Here is a 22,290-nt window from a genome sequence, read left to right as displayed (position 1 = left end):
TCTGATCAGTTTGAACCTGTATCCTTACCTGTGCTATCTGAACTGGTTCACCACAGGAAAGCATCTCACTGTTCTTTGGATTGTTTAAGGATGTTTTTGACTCTGTTGGGCCTAGCTTTATGGCTCTAATTAATTTATGTTGAAGGACAGGCTCAGTTCCAGATGCTTTTAAAAAACAATTGTCCAGCCTCTTGTCAAAAAGCCAAATCTTGACCCTTTAGTGTTCTTTAATTTTAGACCAGTGTCTTTTATGTCTAAAGTTCTGGAGAAGATTGTTTTCATCCAACTCCATACCAGACTAGCATTAGGCAGTCCTCCTGTTCTACTAATCCTGCCCCTGCTGATATTCCATTCTGCTGTCTCTGATCAGTTTGAACCTGTATCCTTACCTGTGCTATCTGAACTGGTTCACCACAGGAAAGCATCTCACTGTTCTTTGGATTGTTTAAGGATGTTTTTGACTCTGTTGGGCCTAGCTTTATGGCTCTAATTAATTTATGTTGAAGGACAGGCTCAGTTCCAGATGCTTTTAAAAAACAATTGTCCAGCCTCTTGTCAAAAAGCCAAATCTTGACCCTTTAGTGTTCTTTAATTTTAGACCAGTGTCTTTTATGTCTAAAGTTCTGGAGAAGATTGTTTTCATCCAACTCCATACCAGTCCAGTCTTTTTTGACAGACAATGGCATTGAGGAGCAATTTCACTCTGGTTTTAAATCAAAACATAGTGCTGAGTCTGCATTATTAAAAATCAGTAATGACATCCTGTTGGCTAGGGACGCTGGGGATTCGGTTTTATTGGTGCTTTTAGATCTCACTGCTGCCTTCGATACCGTGGATCATGGAATCCTCCCATCTCGTTTGGAGCAGTGCGTAAGAATTCAAGGTACTGTTTTTGAATGTGTGTCATCTGTGTGACTGAGTTATTGTTTTAATTTTGCACTGAATCTATTTTATTTTAGTTATCGTGATTTTATTCTGTGTAAAGTACTTTGGGCAACTGGATGTTGTTTTTAAAGTGCTATAACAATAAATTTGATTTGATTTGAAAAGTACAAAGGTATTAGCATATACCAGCAGTACCAGTACTCGTCCTGCAGAACGGCCCGTGTCCCAGTAACGTCTCTGATACTGGATCATAGTGACTAATTACTGTGTCCATCACTTTAATGCTGCAGCTGGTAAAGGTGGAGCTGATGGTAACTACCTTATATACTTATACTGGGAAGTACTTTCCATCCTGCTGGGTAGCTGGTGGATTTCCTACTGGGATCAATAGAGTCTGATGGTTCTACTGGGTTTGGCTGACGGTGGAGTCAGTGTTACAGTCAGGATAAAGCAGGTCTTAGTCTGGGGTTCACAAACACAGCTGCAGGGCTCGTCAGTATGTGAAGGTGATGCCGGAGTCGAGCACATGGCTGCGGCTCAGGGATCAATAGGTGTGTGTGTGTGTGTGTGTGTGTGTGTTAAAGGCCACGCTCAAGGATTTCAGCATTTCCTGTGAGTAACTCTGCAGAGATTTATTCCCCTACTGGCTCTGAGCCAGAGTGTGTGTTTCAGTGTGTGTGTCCTTGCAGAGTCAGTCTGTCGTCCTCTCGCAGCCAAACTGCAGCTCAGATGGAAAAACTGGAAAAGGAAAAATCATCTGCTCCAGTCGGGCTCCTCAGGAAAACAGGGTGTGTCTTTTCTTCTTCTAATCTCAGCAGAAACATATGAATACTTGATTTCACCCAGAACAATGATCATGAACAACATGAATATGACAAATCTGAAGTGATTAACATGTTTTTACAAACAAAGAGGATGATAGCTCTGCACAGGAAGAGCCAACAGTCCACACATAAGTGGACTGAGAAGACAGTGCCATACACACCTCTGAAACACATACACACACGGTACCTGAACACAATGAATGTAGAAATAAAGCAACAGCTTAACGTCAAAGCTACACCCATCCTCCATTGCAGCATTAAAGGACCAGTCTGTGATTTTTCTGACCACATGCATCTTTATATTAGCTGCTCGCACATACCTGTTTAGCTCCACAGCAGCTTGCGTCATATACACTCAGTGTCCAGTTTATTAGGAACAACAAGTCTGTATCTGTGTGTGTGTAAAGACACTGATCCCAGAATGCTGCTTTATTTTGTCAGTGCACATTGAGCTACAGGTCAGTGCAGCAGCAGGTCTTACTGGTGTGTTGCAGAGCTTTGCTGGATGAGCCTGGAGTGAACTGCAGTAAGGACAGAGTCAGTGGCAGTTCATTTACCAGATTAAGCACGGTGGTAACGTGGACACAGCTGAGCTGAGCTGTCCTCTATGTGCGTCAGCTGCAATGGAAATGCATCCCAGGAGGGGCGGCCAACACACACAGCCAGCAGCTCCCTGCAGGCGAAACATAGATCACCTTGGTGTCAGGTCACCCACTTTATATTCATTATAAACATGCACAGAAATAACCTGAAGGCAAACACGCTGAGTGCAGAGATGGACAGGGGAGGCACACCAAGCCAATTCTCTTTGTAGCATCCTATTAAATGTTCTGCAGACCAGTAGTGGTACTGTATATATGTGTACTACTGTACTGTAGTACACATACTGTGCATACCTGCATGATTTACACATATATACCCAGTTTCTTTACTCTCATAATCTCTGTGAAACTAGATCTAAAAGAAATCAAAATGTGAGGAGGCAGTCCTGGCTGTGCAGATGGCGAGGGATGAGCTAGCTGGTTTACCTCAGAGGGTTGCACAAATGAGGACGTCTCAGATCAGACGACTCGCATCAGAGCGGCAGATTCTTCACTTTTCACTTAAAAACCATCAAGTCACCACAGATGAGCTGAACTCTCTCTGAACCGACTGAACAGCAACAGGATGATTTGTGGTTGTAATAATTACAACACACTGTCGTCTCCCTGAAAACAATGTGGGACAGAGACAGGAGGGCTGAAGTGAGACACAAGACAGTGTGATTTATCAAGACAGGATGAGACGAAACACCATTCAACAAGAAGGCAGAAGAGGTAACGAGTCCAAATGAGACACACTGGGAAGCAATAAAATGCAGTGAAACGCAACTACACATTTGGACAACAATGGGTCCATCTGCGACAAAATGGAATGAAATATCACAGATTATGAGACATTGTAAACTGTGAGACCGCGTGTCTCCACAGATGTTGGCCTAGAACAAGGTCAAGTGGTGGTCGAGGAGCAATCCGTTAAGGGAACTGGGACGCACCCAGTGACGTGTCTGGACCACAGCTCATAAAAACTGTTGAAGATGAAATACACTGTTCTTTACTGCTGCTAGAACTTTTATTTTCTTTGGACCATTTCCCTTCTCTGTGCCTCGTCAACAGGGGGCTATGCTGGATCACAGACAGACGTCACACTGTCGGTGTGGATATGTCCTGCACAGTGAGGTTAGACTTCACTGACAGAGCGCTGTGAGAAAAACACTCGGGTGTGTGTGGAGCAGCTTGACACACAGACACCTCTTGTGATGGGGCTGAGCAGCAGGGAGGCAGGTTATTACTGATGCCAACTGGGACAAAGCCCTCGCTGCTCCACGCTGTTGAGATTCAGGATTTGAGGTCAGAAGAAAGAGATGAACACAGAACAATGAAACGCTGATGTTACAGTCCACGTTTAATGAAGCATAAAAAGGTTAAGCACCAACCAGTACTGGCATACACAGGCATTATACACACAGAGAGGATCAGTAACAGTCACTTACAGTTGCATATATTATCATCTACAAGAGGCAAGTTGGTGTTGTAGGATCAGAGAGAAGAGCTTGGTGGTTAAACCTCAGGACGGGTCATGTTTGACTTTTGGTTTTTGGCCTTTAAACACTCACACTGGAGTTTTCAACAGAAAAGTCTCAGTCATCAGAAACTGTAAACAGCTCTCACCAGAAGGATGGGAACTGAAAAGAAGCTTTCTGTGGCTTCTTAAAGCTTCGTAGGAGCTATTTATATCTGGAACATGTAAACTCTGGACCACACCAGATGAATACAATGAAACTGAGGAGGTTCCAGCAAACCATTCCAAGGCAGCATAAAACTCCAACATCATCTTGGCATGAGGCTGCAAACAGAACAGTGTCAATGATAAACGCTGATCTTTAGTGAAATCCTCCTGTTGGCTGTCAACCTCAGAGCCCAACAGATGTGTCCAGTAGAGAGATTCTGTTGAGTAGCTACCATTTTCCCCGTTTTCAGTTCTCAGCTGAACCAGACAAAACAATCTATCCTACAGTTTCTCTCCATTGCTTTTGATTAAACTATCAGTTTTTCCTCATTTCCAGTTTTGTGTTGGGCAAAAACATCCCGGTAAAATGCCTGCTAACTAGAAACAGCTACCATAACATCTATTATGCTAGCTGTTAGCATATAGCATCAGTTACCTATGATGTCATAGCTTTTAACAGCTTACGAAACACTTAAGGCACATTAGGTGAATCCCAATTCCTCTAATCACATCCACATTTCCCTCACGTCCGGCTTTTCCTCATCCTCATCCAGGAACGAGGAAACCCGTTTAAACTGACACAAGACCTCCTCTCCTCTGATCCTTCACATGAAGCATTCAATCACCAGCCAATTTCCAAAAAAGGGATGTGTGAACCCCTAACAGATTTCTACAAAGGATGGCGTATCAGTTACAGCTCCTCCAGGCAGCCCCGGCTCATACGGAGCAGTAATACGAGCTCTGCAGTGTCCTTTATCATGGTGGACTGGAAAGACTTCCGACCCAAGTGACTGTTGAGGACCAAGGAATGATAAAATAAGGGATATGGGACTCACCATGGGATTGTGCTATATGCTGTAGATAGCAGTTTCCACCCGCTCTCTTTATGCTACGCTAGGCTAAACATCCTGCGGCCTACAGTACCTCTGTACTGAATGCACAGAGATTAAGCTAATGTCCCTCTGAAACAGCAAAGTTTCATTTGAAAGTACAGAGAAAAGAGGATTTTTTTGCCTTAACTGACTGAATAAAGTGACAGCTGACTTCCTCCTGGTTTACAGAAAGCTGAAAAGCTCTGGTGAGTTGTAGGTAACGAGTAGGTGTCAAACCAGGCCAAGTTTAGTTCATGCTTTTATACATCCAGTTCACATTTAATAAAAGGTTTCAGCAGTATTTCATAAACCTTATTTCAGCTTGAAGCAAGTTTCATAAAGCACCAGCAACATGTTGCAATACTAACACAAAACAGATTGAAAAACAAAAACAGAAAAATTATTTAGTTTGAAAGTGAGAAAACCTACTGGACTTATACTGTTATCCAAAATGGTCGTAGAAAAACGGGTCATGTGAAGGCAGGAGAAATACTAAAGCACGGCTTTGGCCCTGCACTGACAATAGTCTTGTTCTCACCTCTGGATGCTGTATGAACAGGTTATGACAAGCACTACCAACCACAGAACATCAGAAGTCATGTAGAAATGTTGTAAAAACTGCAGCTCAGGACCGGTCAACTTCACCCAGCTGTCAGTCACTTAGTACCAAGTGTGGCATCCAATATGTACCAAGAAAATATATTAGGTTTTAAATAGTTTCCATCAAAAACATAACAACTTAGATCAGTCAAATAAAAAGAACTTACTAATAAAAAGCATTTACTGAGGTTTGGCGTGCCGTGTCGAGGCGCTACAGCCAAGGGCAAAGTTCACGGGATAATAAATACAAAACAAGGCTACATACAAACAACAGATTAGCAGAGTCTCACTGTCTGTCCTGTCACTGACAGTTTGTCTCCAAGTCTCAAAGTGCAGGAAATTAAGAGATTACTGCGAGATCCAACCAAAACCCTCATCGACTGTCTCTCAATTCAGGGACTGCGTCCTTTATGAAGTCGTGGCCGTCATAGCTGTCGTAGGACAAAAACCAAACTGAAATGAGATGGTTTGGTCTATGGAGGATTTCCTATTTATCTTACCTACTGTTTCTGCCCTTATCACTGTGTAACACAGCACCGTTCCTGTCGCCTAGAGACCTCGACAGCTGCTCGGCTCTCTGCCGACACACAAAGGATCCTGGGATAGGGTGGGCTGCGAACAATCCGCCAGCTGGAGCCTTCGTTTCCCGGCAAAAGGGCACATTTCTCAGCTGCATTTGAAGTTCCCTTGTAATGACACTGTGACACAATCAGTCTTCAAATACAGCCTTTGAAGGATGTGGCCCCTGAACTGGGACATCGCTATTGAAGAACCTTCTGTTCAACCTTCCAAAGACCCATGTGGAGACATTAAGAAATGTCTTAAGAAACATTTGAGGAACCCTCTAAAGAACCTTCTGATGCACTGTCTGAAAACGTAACTAAAACCCCACTTCTACCAAAGAACAGCAGACAACAGAAACACTCAAGGCCTCAGTGTGCTTCAACCCCATATTCGATCACCTATCAGTGTCTGACACCCGCTTTCTGATGGAGAATTCCTGAAAGCTATGTGAAGAGAGACATCGGAAAGGCACAGAGGCTATGCCAACAGGCCTTTCACCCAGCCTTCAGTGTAGAAACGCCGCCGGGTCAGACAACACGTTTGTCTGAAGTACGGTGAGGCCTCGATCCCTGCTCTCAGCTCTGACTAACAGCCAGGTCTATGTCAGCCGAGGCACTTGTTTGGCCACAAAAGGCAAAGAGGCCAGTGTTACCGTCTAAATCTGAACTTCATTTTGTTACCAACAGTAGTAACTTAGACTGCACTTGTTATAAATACATGGAGCTGGAAGTGAGAAGCCAGAAACTACCGCAGAGATCCTTGAAGACATAACCACAAACTTGGAACTACAGTATCACATTCCGGAAATCTTAAGTGTGTTTAACAGTGTGTAAATGTCTTTAAGTGATGATGGTTTACTGTTTGGGCAGCGATACTGATTTGTTTTGATATCATGGAGTGGGTGTGACGATGCCTCCAAATGTAAATCCAAGATGGTGACTGGTTTGGTTTGTAGCTCAGGCTAAAGAGGCTTGTGGTTAGTTAAAATGTCAGTGTAGAAGTGTCGTGTCCGCTACATGCGTGAACCAGGCAGCACCTGTCCTCACACAGTGCTGTCAGTTCTTCCATTAGGTTTGGTTCAGGCACACTAGAAGTCCATGGGTAAGGCACCCCAACAGATAGGACACTGGTCCTGGTTGACAGCATGCCACTGGCAGACTCACACTGTGGTCATGAGTCTGAGCGAACCCGACCTGAACCTCAGGATTTTCTTCTTCAGGTTGTGAGAGGCCTTAATTTTGACAAAGGCCTTTGACTGAGCAGTAGTCATTTCCTGCCCCACCGCCCTGGCCCGGGGTGCCCCCAACTGGCTCCTCCCCCTGCACATCACACCTGCTCCACCTCCCCCGCTCTCTTCAGTGTCACTCGTGGTGGCGCTGTCCTCCACGTACTCCTCCTCACTGGATTCACCATCTCCAAAGCAGTTGGTGGTGTAGTTGGATCTCTCGTCCTCACTGGTGTCCACAATGGTGGAGTGAAAGAGCGACGCGCACTCGGCTGAATACTCCGAATCACTTCCAGCAGTGTGGGAGTACGGGCTGCTCAACTGCCCACCTGAGGGGAGGTACCTGTTGGCTGCAGAATGGCTCAACAGCTCTCTTCTCTGTCGCCGCTGAGCTCGCCTGAACGCCTCATCACACGGGCCCTCCATAAGCGCACGTAACCGCTGGTAATCATTTCGTTTGTGCTTCGGTTTGGCAATGACCACCACCTGGTCACGCCCATGGTGGTGGTTTCCATGGTGATTCCTGGATGAACCTGACCTCACGTTGTTTAGTGTTGCTGTGGTGTGTTTGTCTAAGATTCGGTCTTCTGGGATGGACACAGGGAGGCGTTTGATTCTAGAGGACACTCCAGGTGCACCACCAGCCGTTCTCCTTGAGGCTCTATAGTGGGCGGAGCCTCCCTCTTCCAGTGGCCAGGACTTTTTAGAAGTGGACCTGTAGTGGGATTTATCCCCTCTCCTGTCTGACATATGCTCACGGTGACCAGAGGTCAGACTTGTCTTCACCTTGACCGTCTTCTTGCTGCCACCCTTGCGGAGATTGATGTTCTGCTGTTGGGTGGGGATGTACTTGGCATTAACCATGTGACTTCCTCTTCCTTCTCCTTCATCCTGACTCTGGGATGAAGACCCTAAACTGGTGAGCTCCAGCATTGATCTGTCACCTTTATCTGTCTGGCCGGGTTGGAGAGGCTTGGGGCTGTTGTTGGGAGTCGCTGACTGTGTTTTGACAGTTGGAGGTGATTTGACGAGCAGTTTCTGTTCGGGGGAGTAGCACGGCTGCTTGGTCTCTTTGGGGGTGGAGTTAGCTTTGGGACTGCCCAGCTCTCTAAAGCCTTTAGGCACTGGCACTGTGTTCACTGCAGAGGGAGGAAGAAACCTTTTGCTGTTCTTTTTCAGCAGGCTGTCAGTGCCTGTATGAATGTCCTTGTTGGTGACAGAGCAGCCATTTTGGATGCCGTTACAAAGGGGAGAGCTGTTCTGGTTTTCTGCCAAGTCACTGTTGGTAATCTTGAAACCAGTCTGCATGGTGTCAGCACAGCCACCGGTAAAGAGATTCTGGGTCTCCGGCTCATCACTTTTACTTTCCATGGACCACTGCCTCTGAGGAGACGAGGTGGCGGCACCTTCTGCTGATCCTCCAACTGTCCAAGATGGTTTGAGCTCTAACCCCCTCAGAATCCCTAAACCGGGCCCAGAGCTGGGACCAGTCACCTGCTTCACACTGAGACTAGCCTGCCTCAGAATGCCTTTTGATGGATCTGTGCTGATGCTGGTCCTGGGTCTGCTGGTTCTGATGGGAAGGGCTCTCCGCTGCAACAAACTGTAGATGTAGCTGTCCAGGTGCTTATGGGAGGGAGTCTGGGATGAGGAGGAGGAAGAGGAGGAGGAAGGGGCCGGCCAGGAGGAGCTTTGCGGTACGAGAGGAGCTGAAACAGAAGCAGGAAGAGGGGCCGTTTCTGGTTTGAGACCTTCCTCACCAGCATCAACACTTTTTAGAAGCCCTTCATCTCTGCCATGACCTCCGTGACCCAACACTTGCAGCAAGATGGGGCTCTGGAGGACCACGGCGTGCAGCGGGCTTGGGTACCGGTACACATCGTTGCCATTTCTGGCCACCAGGTCGCAGTGGTATTTTGACTGGGAGTCACAAGAGGCCACTGAGGAGATGGGGTCCAGGGTGGTTGGATGAGGAGCTGATAGCGAGCGACGGACTGTTCTAGATGAAGATGAGTCATCACAAAGTCCTCCAAACAAACCGTCACACTCCAAACAGCTGGCCGGCTCATCTGAAGGGAGAAAGAGAGAGTTTGACGTTAGTGAGCAGAGCCAGACACAGCTGCAGATTTAGGATCCTCACAGTTATTTGAATTCTTTAAGAGATTTCTGCTGTGCCAAACATAAGCAGCCTAAAAGGCTCAAAGTTGTCTTCAGTGTTGTCTAATGTGAGGAGCCAACAGGAAGCTGACTTGGAGAGAGCCATTTCCAAGCACTGCACTTCTGCTGAAGTGCTCTGCTGAATGTGGTAATGACCCTGCTGCGTTCGGCTGTGGATGGAAAGTACAGGCATTAGTAAGTGGAAAATTCTTTCCTGTGGAGACAGTGTGCTGCGAAATGTTAACCCTGCATAACCACTGCTCCTTGGATGTGGAAGCATTATGCTCAGAGGAACTCTACTGCCAGCTTATCCATGTACAATGATACAGTGAGGCTGGAATTTGGTTTCCTGGGGCTATTTGTGCTGCAGCGAACATTTAAACAGTGCAGGACAAAGTAGGCAACATAAGATGCCAAGACAGAACAAAACAAATGCAAAACAAAGTAAAACACAGACAAAGAGAGTCAAGAGGCGGTGAGGATGTACACGTTTGACTGCCAAATTTATTCCCGGTTTAATAAGCTAAGAGTGGCCCAACACAACACAGCACAAGCACATCTGACTTTGTGCAGCAGCTTTCCAACAGCTAGGTCCATCGATCAGCTGTCAGATTTAACAGGGAGTAAAGCTGCCCTACAGGTTTAAGGCGATGACTGTGAACTACATGGTCTGAGTCTGGAAGGAGTCAAGGAACAGGAGTTTACACTCTAATGTCCAAGACAAACTGGCACACACAGCACTGGATCTGTGATTACTTTGTGAGCACAGAAAAACACTACAGCTCCCATGAAAGTTTACCAGCATGGCTGAAAATGTCCACACTCTGTGCCAAACTTATTTTCCTTCCTAGCTGTGGCCTGTGCTGCAGCGTTTCCCTACTCTGACATGTCCAAACATCCAAAGGTCAGCAGTGAGCAGGTGCCACTCTGCTGTTTCTGCCTGGTCCAGCAGGCAAAACAGGTCATTGTACACTGAGAAAGAGACACACAGAGTGTGTTATTATGTTGACACAAGGTGAATCTACTGTTGAATGTAATCTCTGGCTGGGCTGTGCTCTGAATAGACACGATAAAGCAGTAGCCACATCTCAGAGGGTGACACCGCCCGACTCTGCTCTGTGTCTGAACTGAAACATTTTCAGAAAAAGACTGAACATGTTGTATGTCAAGGCACCGCAGACTCCTGTGCTTCTCTGTTGCATGTTTTAAACAACACCTGGCCATGGGAGACATTTACTAAGGGTTTACGGCTCATGCTCTGGTGCTAAATGGTGAAATTGTGTGTTCATAGTTGCTAAGGAGTCACAGTGGGATTTGTGCATTTAGTGTCAATATGTATTACTGGCTCCAGCCCCCACGACCCTCTCAGAATAAGCAGTATAATGGATGGAGGGACAACACGTATTTTCTCAACATAGTTGAATGTCTTATTTTTGTGTTCCCTTTATTTTTTTTGAGCAGTGTATTTTCTGGGTTCTCATTCAGGGACACAAAAATCAGGGAGGAGAGAGTGGAAATTTATGCAGATACCCTCAGCACCCGATTTACCACGGCTACGACAGAGGGAACTGCGGCTGAAATGTAAGGTCAGGAGAAAGCGGGGGTAAAATGTGCGGCCCTGCTGTCCGGCAGATCGTGGAGCTGAGATGAGGGACAGGGTGTTTGTAAATGGCATCACTCGCCAGAGGAGAATGTGAGGGACTTTTACAGGCTTTCAGGTCAAACCATGCTTCACTTATTGAACGAAATGAAAGATGACTTGACCAGCAGGAGGCAACGTGACTGCACCTGCAGAATGCGTTTGTTGATTTCTTCAACCATATTAAATTTCAGTTGTAGTAAACACACTTTTTTCTACTGTCCTGCTCAGTCCACATGTGCACAGTACAGCTGCCGCTGTGCTCAGTTACATCATCAGCGTTGGTAAGTAGGCGCAGCATTTAAATATAGCGGTGCTGCCTGACGGCGATTGGCGACAGGTTTAGTAAATACCCCCTCGTGCAGATTAAGATGTCCTGCACCGTGTTTCTCACCAACAATAATATTCTTTTCTCTTTTATTAATACCCTGAATGCATCATTTAATCTTACACTAGTGACTTTGTGGCATCAGTGCAGACGAACCCCAGCCTCTGGGCCGACCATCACCGTGCACTGCTAGTGTTTAAACAGGTTCATAAGGCTGTGGTCAGAACAGCTCGGACTCTGGTGGAAAACAAACACACTGTGTGAACATTCAGTATCAACATGTTTGTGACTGGCCAGATGTGTTAACCAACATCATTTCCTGCTTGTGTCGAGAGGAGGCTGCATTTGACACATTTCATAGAAGGCAGAGCTGCTGTGGAGCGATGCCGATAGATGATCACATCAGGCTCATGTGGTTTGGGCGTGTTCACACTTCTAATCAGATAATACATGACAGACCTCTCAGTGCCAAGTGTAGTTACAGCCTCACTGCTGCAGCTGCAGCCAGAAACCATGCAGCAGCTTGTGGCCTCCTCAAACGTGCCGCAGCTTCAAGAGAGAGGGGCAAAGCCGAGCGTCTCCTGCTGGAGCAGGTTAAAGGTCACGGTGTTTCCACGGTCCTCCTCTGTCTGTCCACACTGCAGCTCACAGCCTGCAGATCTGACGGAGCACACTGATGTCCTCTCACAGCTGGGTGTGAGAGGTGTGTCAGTTTGGGTGTTCAGTAGGAAAACGCTTTCCTCATGTCCACATAAACTACAGCAACTCAAACCAAACAAACCTGATTCCAGCAGCACAGTGAATAAACATCTAGCATTGGCCGATGATGAAACAAGGTCATGAAACAAGACTGAGCTCCTGCTTTAATGTTAAACAGTAAACACCGTATTAAATGTGACTTAGAAATGTGTTATTTTGCCTGCTGACTTTTATTCTGAAGGCCAAAGTCAAGCCTCAGAGTGCGTGGTTCAGTGGGTGTTAATGTCGCGTTACTGTGCGTGTGTTTACACAGCAGCGACCAAAAGGAGCTGAGCGGCAACATGTGGCATCAAAGACCGAGGTGAGGACGGAGGGAGGAGGAAATTCGGAGTCTCAGCTCCACTTGGATGTGTGTGGCAGTCGAAATCCAGTCTGCTGCATCTGGAGCTTTAAAGAATAAAGCTGTTCCCCACAAACCCTGTCCAGAGACCAATGAACATGATGTTCTCACTGTAATGTGTGAGTCCAGACCCTGGTCCAGCTCATTGCTCTGTGTCGTAGACCTCCAGTGTTGTCCACCAGCTGTGAACCCCCCCCAGTGAGCCACACCACTGCACTGGGGGGGCAGGTTTCTTCAATAAACAAACAGCACTGGCGAAGGAAGGAGGAGTCACTGACCTCTGCTCTGGTTACACTGCTCCACAAAGTTTAATGTAAAGGTAAACAGATGACTAATATGATCAACTCGTCCTCAGCGGCTCTACCTCTATTAAATCAACACAAGCCTCTTTTACATAATAAGGGACTCTTCTGTTTATTGTGTCATTTCCAGCAGATGATGAAGTGCAAACAGACTGAGAAGTGCTGCGGGATTTCCGTACAAAGCAGGTTCCTGTCAGAGTAAAACCTCTGCTGAAGCCCCGGTGCAGACAGTAACACCCCTCTATAAAATCAGCTTCCTTCTCGCCTGCTTGTCGTCTCATCAGTGAAAGGAGTGACAGTTCTGTACCTGTAGACTGGAGTCGTCCATCAGCGTCCGCCGTCGAGCACAAACACTCACTGAAGACCGAATTGGATGAGTTGGAAAGTGAGCCGGACGCCCCGTCACTCAGCTCGTAGAAACCTGCGAGAGACAAGGTCGACACGGGGTCATCAGCAACGTCTGTTCGAAACATCGTCATGGATATCAGTCGAGGAACAGTTCAGTGAAATCATCTGTCGCAGTGTGATGTTCAGGTTGACGCCACGCTCTCTGGGTGCACTAAAGGCCGGTTAGCTTAGCACAGCACAACGACTGGAAACGAGGGGAAACAGCTAGCCTAGCTCTGTCTGATGCTCACATGTTAGATCTGCTTTGTTTGACATATACCAGAAGCAGCAAAGAGGCAGGACAGGGTGTTGACTGGAGACCATGTGGCATGCAGCCAACACACTCGCACTGCAGGAGCTGCGTTCAGCTGCACAGCTGTGCTCAGCAGCTGCAGAGCAGCACAAAGCCGGATTTTATTTCATTTATCTGTACTAATGTAGAATTACTGCAGATCTGAGTGCTCCTGTCTTTGGACATGCTGATGAGGTAACAATGACAAAATGTTAATGAGTTAATATTCATGTTATTGGTACTACAGTTGCCACACTCTGGTTTTGGGGTGTGTAAACAGGAAGTGTGATGCTGCCATGGATTCAGTGAAGCAGCTGTGAGCTGCAGCTGGAGCCCTGTATTTTAGCCTGAAGGGAACCAAGAAACAGGAGGATTCTGGGGCAGCCTCTGCTCCTCTGGTTGCTCAGTGGATTTATGGAGGTTTGTTCTGGAGGGACACAGAGATGCTGATATCCCCATGAAGTGGACATCACACTGAATCTGATCAGCACATCTTTCGTGTCGCCCACCTCTAAGTTTAACACCCTCTGCTGTACCGACATGAGTTCTGTCAGTCTGAGCAAACATTTCCTAAAATGACCAACCACCCCTTTATCCAGGATAAACAAGGTTTTCTTGTTACCTGAGCTGGGTCGGCTGTCGGTCTCCAGCTGGTCATGTGACGCCTCAGTGTCCAGGTGCAGGTTGCAGATCTGTCGGTCCAGCTCCTGTAACTGGCTGATGAGGCCAGCATCCCTCCTCCTCAGACAGTTCTGATAAACACAGAGAAAACACAGTCTGTTTCCTGTATCTGTTTGTGTCTGATGAAACACACAGAAGAGAAGTCTGGCGCAGTCCTGATTCCTGAGGGGACCAGGGGAAAGTTTCCTGAACGGCGAAGGAAAACCAAAGCACAGCCCAGCTCAAAGAGAAATGACTTGAAAGTAATTAAAATGACATGAAGTCAGATTTTAAAACTCGAAGCTATGAAGACAAAAAGGTTCCAAGCTTTAAAGCTGCAGAACAGACCTCAGATCTGCTGACAGACACAGAGCGTCAGAGCAGAAAACAAGAGCAGATGTGAAGAATGTGATCGTCTGCAGCGTTAGTCTCTTTGTGCTGGACACATGAGCTTGGACTGTGTGGACAGCAGAAGGTGCACGAAGAGCAGCAGGGTCGAGTCAGAGCGTAGCAGAAACACCCACAGATGTCTTCAGTGTCTCAGGGACAGACACTTCATTCAAATAACTTATTACATTACATGCTGTATTATTTGTATTTTGATTAGACTGTTATTCCAACTCACAGGCACAGACAAGAGGAGAGACCTGGTAAAAACAGCGGAACGCTCCTTTTAAAAACTTGAGCAATGAGAAGAAACTGAGTTGTGGACACACTGCTGCTCATTTCAGAACAACGCAGCTCAAACCAACTCACCCTGGGATGGAAAACATGCGAGTTATGCAGCAGTGCTCACAGGTCATGTGCTGCATTCCTGTGACTGAGCTGCAGCACAGAACAGAAACACATTGCTGCTCCACCGTCACCACAGAAGACCACTGATCTCTTGACGTATGTCCTCCTTTAAATTACACTACATCTACGCTCAGCGACTAGCGATGGGCCGTGGGTCTCCACCTGGACAATATCTCACCAAGACGCACCAAACATCCAAAAGTCAAGTCAACATTTATTTGTATAGCACTTTATAACAACCAACAGACTGAGAAAAGTGCTTCACGCGTCAAAAAGAAAACGACCACAAAGGTGTGAAACATCTGCTAAGAGCAGCACAATTAGAAGAAAGGAGGAGCACGGTTCCCGGTGTTGTTCTCGTCTGGAAAAGGCTGTTGACGTGTTGTCAGAGCTGCTGCTTTACCATTTAGTTTTCTTGTTCTGATGACAAATGTAAAACGTTCCATCACAGGTTCTGTTTTGTTTCTTTGTCTCGACTTTGTTGTGAAAAACAGGTCAACAAACACTTTCATTATAGTTTTTGTTGGTCCTGATTTGTCCCCCCAGTTTAAAATCCAGGTCCAGCTCATAATCACGTTAAATGAGGACACTGGTAACGTGGCGGGTGGCGCTGGTGAAGCTCATCTGACACGACTCATCTGCCTGCACCACAAGTGCTTCTGAAATAGAAACCCGCTGGTGTGGATCCACACCAGGATCCTGCTGCTACAGTCCCAGTACACAGAGAGGCCTGCACATGAGCGTGCTGGCTCAGAAGCTCCTCGGCCTCCTTTATTAACACAATGCAACGATGGATGAGCTCGGCAGCCGCTCTGCTACAAACTGCTGCTGCGTCTGCACAGCCCGGTCACCACTCGGGCCGCACAGGTCTGTCGCGTGTGTGACATCATGTCCTGCTGTAGTGTCGTGGGCGGGGCTTGACGCTGGCTGTCGGCTGGTTGACTGACAGGACCAACAGCTGGACGAGCATCGGTGTGTGTTTGAACATGCTGACCATACCAGAGAGCAGCTGCTGCTAACGCGCACACAGAGCTGACATTTACATTTAAATTCACAAGAACAGCCAGAAAGGCTCAGATGAAGATGTTTCCTGCTGCTGTTGCCTCGGGTTTTGCAGATGCAGCCACATTCGGCCAATTGAACTTGTAATCTCAGCCTTTCTCTTTCTGTCCCACAAAACTATGACACAGTATTTAACTTGTTTTTCACAAGAAAAATAAGACTAGAACTAAATAAAGAGTAACATTTGAAAAAGACAACTATGACTGAAACAGTTTGTTTCATCAGTGAATAAAAACAATGTGAAAGATGTCGAACGGACATGAGGTACTTCATCCTAAAGTCTTCCTCGGTGACCTGCAGCATGTGTGGACTCAGTGAAACCAAACCTGTCCTGTTCAGACGCTGATGTAGCTGCTTGACCTGCTGCACCAACGTCAACCACCTTACACCCAGTAACGTTCTGTCTCAGTCGGCGTCAGCTCTTCTCATAAGAAACGGGTTTATGAACTAAACTTGTCTACAACCCACTGAGAATCAGACAAGAAGACACAAACGTAGCTGAGATGCATGAGGAACATGCAGCAGCCGCCAGTTATGAACAGGTCAGATCACTGGACAGGAAGTGCCGTGGATGTGACGCTAACGTTATAGTCAGTTGTACATCTGTGTGTTGTTGTGTCAGCTGTAACCATGGTAACTGCAGCAACAAAGATGGAGGCAGCTAGAGGCTCGATGCTGAGATGTGGGCATTGGTTTCAGCGGGCATCGTGTACAGACGCACGGTGTGTGCATGACCCCTGTGCTTCAAGCTTTCCTGCCCATCTCTGCTGCGCTGTCAACTAAAAGCTAAAAAGTCCCCAAATATTTTGCAGATGTCAATTTTAAAATGCAGAACAAACATGAGACTAAAATATCACTGGTGAAAAATCGACAAACATCAAAAAACTCAAACTGGAACCAATCCAGGGTCTGAAACACAGTGCTAGCACTGAACTGGACCATGGTGCAGGCATGTGTTGACACAGTGACCCAGGAAGCGCTAATGTCTCAGCTGAGGCCACAACAACAAACCTCAGCTGTTCTGTACTCTCACAGATCAGAGCGAGACGTCACATCGGCCAATAGGAACACAGCTGCTGCACTGGGTTTGGACATGTACAAGTTATTGTTCTGCTGACACCGGCAGACTGTGGTGATCAACAGCTGCTTACTACCTGCATCAGAAACGTGACAGCAGGGGCTGTTCAGGGAAATTCAGCTGAACTGTATGTAGCTTAAAATAAATGTTCAGCATGTGATTTTCCTTGTGAAAGTCTCCCACGGCCACAGAATCGACAACAGACTCCACTGGTCTCAACTAAAACTACTCAACAGGAGCTACCGCTGAATGCAAATTCAACGAGTACACACAATCAAAAATGAGACTTAAAGTCATGGACGTTTTCTCCACAACAGCTTTGAATGGTTCAGCATGAAGCGTGGCACAAGGCAGGGCCAGGACCGGGGCCAGACCCAGTCCCCTGTGTTTCCTGTGCAGACGCTCTGAACACTTCAGCTGCTCCAACACGCAGCTGAAAGCTGATCTGCAGAGTTTCTAGCAGCTCACAGGAATCTCCATTTGTTGCTGATTACAAACGGGGGAGGGGGTGGTTCAGATTCAGGTTGGGAGCTGCAGTTGCAGGACGGACCAAGTCCAGAAACACACACTCTGTCCTACAAGCTGCAGAGTGAGAGCAGATCTGAGGTCAGGGCTCCTGCGGCTACAGCATGTCCTGTGAGGGAGGAAACGGACGCCTCACAGAGAGATCAACATTCACACACAGCTGCAGCTCATCTCACGTTTTCTCTTCCACAGTAACATAAAGACGCTTTAAACTGGACTTAAGGTTCAAAAGAGCAGATGTGGCTCTTCTGACACTCCTCAAGGCCTGGAAAGTCCAAACCTCGCCAGGACCCTCCAGGACTGAAGCTCCTCTCTGCTGTTTGCTCTCCCACTGACTCCACTTCAAAGCTCCCACATCGGATGTGTGAAAAGTTGCACAGCCCAGCTGACGGCCGGCTGACCTGCCAAGTGTCAGAAACTCTACAGGAGAGAAGAAGTCGGGACATATCTGCTCTGACCGCTGACACACTGGCCACACGGGCAAACGTCTGCGCCCACTGTACCACACCTGACATCTGGGAAAGGTGTTTCCAGTAGCCATGTCCGCTGGGCCTCTGCTGCAGAGACTGAGGCCCTGCACAACACCACTCGGAACTGGGCACAATTATCCAACACGTGGCGCTGCCCCTGCACCTCAGCTCACAGTCAGTCCAGGAATCCCTGGGTCAAAGTGCGTATTGCTGGTGGGACACACAAACTGCCGACCTCTCTGCTTCACAGCTGAAATGTCGAGACGTGTTGTTGTTATAGCGCAGGCACCACGCTGTCAGTGGGCACATGATTTTGCAGCTGTGGAGCAACTTCCTGTCGTCTTTCTGTCTCCGTCTTCCTCTGGATGTAACTCGTCGTCCATTTCCTGGGCGACCACCTTGTCCTGAGAATACGAGGTTAAGCAGGAGCTTGTCGACTTTCCTCAGAAGACGTTCTGGACCCAAACCAGCTGCAGGAGATCATCTCGCTTCCCGTCAGACTCACAATTCGTGTACATGCGGAGCTTTGAGCTGGCTGTGTTCGAGTCCTCGTTTCCCTGAATCTTTACCACAGTGGACACATCTCTGGGAAACACCATGTGCAAACGTGTACTCACACCGAGTGCTTTGACATGTCCTGCTCAGATGATTTCAGGGCACCGGCGGTGCGTGGAGTCAGCTGGTGTCTGAGCTCAGCCCCTGTAAACTCGCTGGTCAACACTTAGAAAGTGTACACGATGGCACTGACAGCGACTGCTAGTAATTAAAGCTGCATTACTCTGTATTCTTTCTTCTGTGATGTGTTTGTGGGAGCTAACTTCAGGACACGTGCATCCTCACCTGATAAAACCCAGTCTGGTTTAAAAGGATGGCGACGGCCGGAAGCCACGACGTGTTGCCGGGCTGCGTCCACACTCTGGGAACAAACCCAGCAGTGTGTGTTTCACCGGCTCATCGCACCACTTTAATTGAAAGCAGCTGTTTGGATTTCACACTTCCCCTCCTCTCTGGGTAAATATCTTAAAGCTGGAATCACAGGAACTCCCAGCATCCTCTCTGAGCCGTGGGGGTCCCCCGCCTCCTCACTGACACACACACTCACTAAAACAGTGTGTGCTCACCCTGATGGGTCAGACTCATACCTTAAACTTTTTACTCATAACCACCAGAAAATAGTCATAATTATGGGGAAACTGTCTCCTAAGACAGTCGTCCTTACCTTGACAAGACAACGTGTAATCTTAGAGTTATTACACAAAAATCATAATAGTGACAAAGTGTTATACTTAGGAAAAGACTACCTCACATTTACTAGATGAAAAAGCTTTTATTTTATAAATGTAATTGGTTTAGATTATAATTCTGTTTATGCCCCGTTTTCTTTTACAAACACTAAATGAGAAAATGTCCTTTAAAACAAACTTACTGAAGAAGTTCCTCATGGATCTATTTCTGGATCCTTTTCTTTTTTCCACCGTTATTTTCTGATTAGACAAATAAAACTGTTTGGATTTGCTAAAAGTGACGTAAACTCTAAAGACAGTTTGTCTCTGACATGTAGTGAAGACACAGGGCGAAGGAGCAGGACGTGGAAGTCTCAGGTAAAGTACAAGTACCTCAGAAGTGTACTTGAGGAAATGTATTTAGTTACTTTCACCGCTGCAGGTCTGGACCTCAGGTCCTTCTTTGCTCGTGTCCCTGGACACGAGAGCAAAGAACATGAATCCACAAGTGACTCTCACATCAATCCGTGACTAGTTTGATAACCAATTAATTCAGTTTTCCTCAAACGTCTGACTTCCTGTCAGTTTTGTAAAAAACATGTGGCCTTGCACATGATTTTCTGACATTATACTGATGATCAATTAATGGAGAATAGTAGACAAATCAGTCAATGATGACAAAAATCTAAAGCCAACATCTTTAAATATAAGCGTCCGGGTTTTGGGCCGACACCGCAGGTCTCTGGTGAACTCCCTGGTCCCCCTGCACCTCACATACCAGTTCTATATAAAAAACAGGCTGACCCCGCAGGCACCCCTTGACCTTTGACCTCACACCATTTGGGCAGACTGAGGTCAGAGAAGTCAGAAGTCACGAGGTAGGCAGGTCGGGACCTACCAGCTGTTTCCGGAGCAGCAGGATGTTCTCCGCCAGCAGCTTCTCCTCGGAGCTCTGCTGGGCCTCCCTCCACCGCTCCTCCTCCCGGAGCTCTAGCGCGGCCCGGACCAGTACCTCCTGCCGCTGACGCAGGTACTCCAGTTCCCCGAGCCCGGACACGGTGGCCTCCAGCCGCGCCCGGACCGAGTCTCTGTCCCGGCCACAGCGGCCGTCTGCGTCCCGCCTGGAGGGCACGGACGGCAGCATGTTCTGCGCCAGGCTCTCCGGTGTGACCTCCGGGTCTGTGCAGACTCAGCGTCCGGAGGATTTGCAGGATCTGAACAGCATTATGCGGAGCGCGTCAGCGGGTGGACTCAGCTAAGAGCAAGTTAACCCGGGTGAACAAACCGGGTTAACGGACCCGTCCTAGAATGAATCCAGAGTCTCTCCACTGACGCTCCCAGTACCAACCGGTGGTTTGGGGGTTCTTCTGCAGAGAAAAAGGTCAAGTTAATCAGGTCCACTCAGGACTCAGGATGTCCAGGTAAATCCCAGCATGCTCCGGGGCAGCCGCTGTGAATCGAGCCGACAGAATGTATTGCAGAGTTGAGCAAAGCTCCGTCCTGCTACCGCTCCTCCCGAAGCTCCGAGCAGACTAACCCACTGCTATGCCGAGCCCGACAAACCCCGCCCCTCCACGCTGTCTGACCGCCGGCTGTGGTACTGCACTGTCAACGGAAACAAGCACTTCCTCTTTGGACCTCCAAAATAAAATATTATGTCATACGTAACTGCAGAATTTACTGTCTTGTCAAAGGTAAAGCAAACTAAAATGACAAATATATAAAGTAACAACACAAAAGTTTACAATAGTTAACACTTGAATTAAATACAAATATAAAGACAACTAGCATTAAACATTCAAACAAAAACTACCGGTGAACATACTGAGCTATAAGAAGTAAGACAAAGTATTTGAATCACTCATGAATGACAGTGATTCATATGTCCAGTTTGAAGGAAACACTACATGCAGGTCAAAATAAAACCAACTTCATTTTAAAATGTAGCAGAAGACAGATCGACATATGCTGGAAACCCTCATCTCCATCTCTCCTCAGGCTCCAGATTTGGTTCTTAAATCATATTTCTGTTCAGACACTCCAGTAAACACTCCAAAGTCCAGTTCAGTGTTGATAGTCTGCTTCTGTCAAGCTCCGCTTTTAATTCTTTCAGGTTGTAGTTATATTTTAAATTTCCTTCAGCAAATTCTTTGATGTAAACATTCCAGTGGTAGAACTGAAATTCAAACATCTTCAAACCTTTTTCTTCTTTACTTGATACATCTGTCGGCCAAGGTTTCTCACTAAATGTACCAAGGAAGTCTTATTTGTCCATTAGAGCGCGAGCTTATTTTTGAGAAACTGAGTTCAACAAATCCAGGTGAAGCTTTTATAAACCTTCTGGTCGTTTCCTCCATCCATCCATTATCTATACCACTTTTCTGGAGCCAATCCCACCTGACACAGGGAGAGAGGCGGGGTCCACCCTGGACAGATCGCCAGTCTAGGTCGTTACCTCACAAACGTTTGTTTCTGGCACCAGTCATTTTATTCTGGAAGGCACATTCTCTCAACTTCCTGTTTGAAAATATTGACTTGTGGGAGCTTGATTCCTCCTGCCGGAGGCTTCCCCGCGGTCCTAAAACCCTTAAACACAGACACATGAATTAGATGTAATAAATACAAACAGTAATGCGGTTAAAGGACAACTTTGGTGTGCAAACAAACATCGGAAATAAAACGCCACAATAAGACAACATCCAGGTTTGTGCAGTGAGACAAAGCTGCAGTGGACTGTGTCCATGCTCAGTTCTGTTCAGTAAATTATTGTTAAACAATTTTAAAGTAGGTCGATCAGATAGTTGGGTTTTCACATCAGTCCTCAGTTTGTCTGTTAGACGTGAATTTGTCTCATTTTAAACAAACGTTGGACATTTTTAGGTAAGAAGTGATTTGGGTCGTTTTTTGTTGAGTCTCAACAAATTTGGTCTTTAACTGAGTAAACAACGCGTTTGCTGGTTTATGATGAAGTGTTTTGCACACATTTAAACTAGCTATAAAAGTAAATATGGTTTTCACAAGAATATAAATACATG

At 46.8% G+C, this 22,290-nt stretch overlaps 1 protein-coding gene across 1 annotated transcript; it reads right to left on the bottom strand.

Moving 5' to 3' along the window:
• Positions 1 to 3,635: 3,635 nt before the first annotated feature.
• On the bottom strand, positions 3,636 to 20,972 carry dact1 (dishevelled-binding antagonist of beta-catenin 1). Its single transcript, XM_020586369.1, has 4 exons — positions 20,154 to 20,972; positions 14,065 to 14,194; positions 13,071 to 13,184; positions 3,636 to 9,307 (listed from the first exon to the last, which is right to left on the bottom strand). The coding sequence occupies exons 1-4, from the start codon at positions 20,397 to 20,399 to the stop codon at positions 7,173 to 7,175; spliced, it is 2,625 nt and encodes an 874-aa protein (XP_020442025.1). The 5' UTR covers positions 20,400 to 20,972; the 3' UTR covers positions 3,636 to 7,172.
• Between the last annotated feature and the right edge of the window lie 1,318 nt (positions 20,973 to 22,290).

This window comes from Monopterus albus, unplaced genomic scaffold, assembly GCF_001952655.1.
Source record: "Monopterus albus unplaced genomic scaffold, M_albus_1.0 scaffold403.1, whole genome shotgun sequence".
Taxonomy (NCBI): Eukaryota; Metazoa; Chordata; class Actinopteri; order Synbranchiformes; family Synbranchidae; genus Monopterus; species Monopterus albus.
This window is presented reverse-complemented; position numbering and strand designations above follow the sequence as displayed.

What these genes read in the sequence shown, in the direction of transcription:
- dact1 (XM_020586369.1), bottom strand. Translation starts at nt 20,399, where the DNA reads ATGCTGCCGTCCGTGCCCTCCAGGCGGGACGCAGACGGCCGCTGTGGC. An exon ending in TGCTGCTCCGGAAACAGCTG is followed by an intron (nt 14,195 to 20,153) that starts GTAGGTCCCGAC and finishes TGTGTTTATCAG; the next exon opens with AACTGTCTGAGGAGGAGGGA. An exon ending in CGACAGCCGACCCAGCTCAG is followed by an intron (nt 13,185 to 14,064) that starts GTAACAAGAAAA and finishes TGTCTCTCGCAG; the next exon opens with GTTTCTACGAGCTGAGTGAC.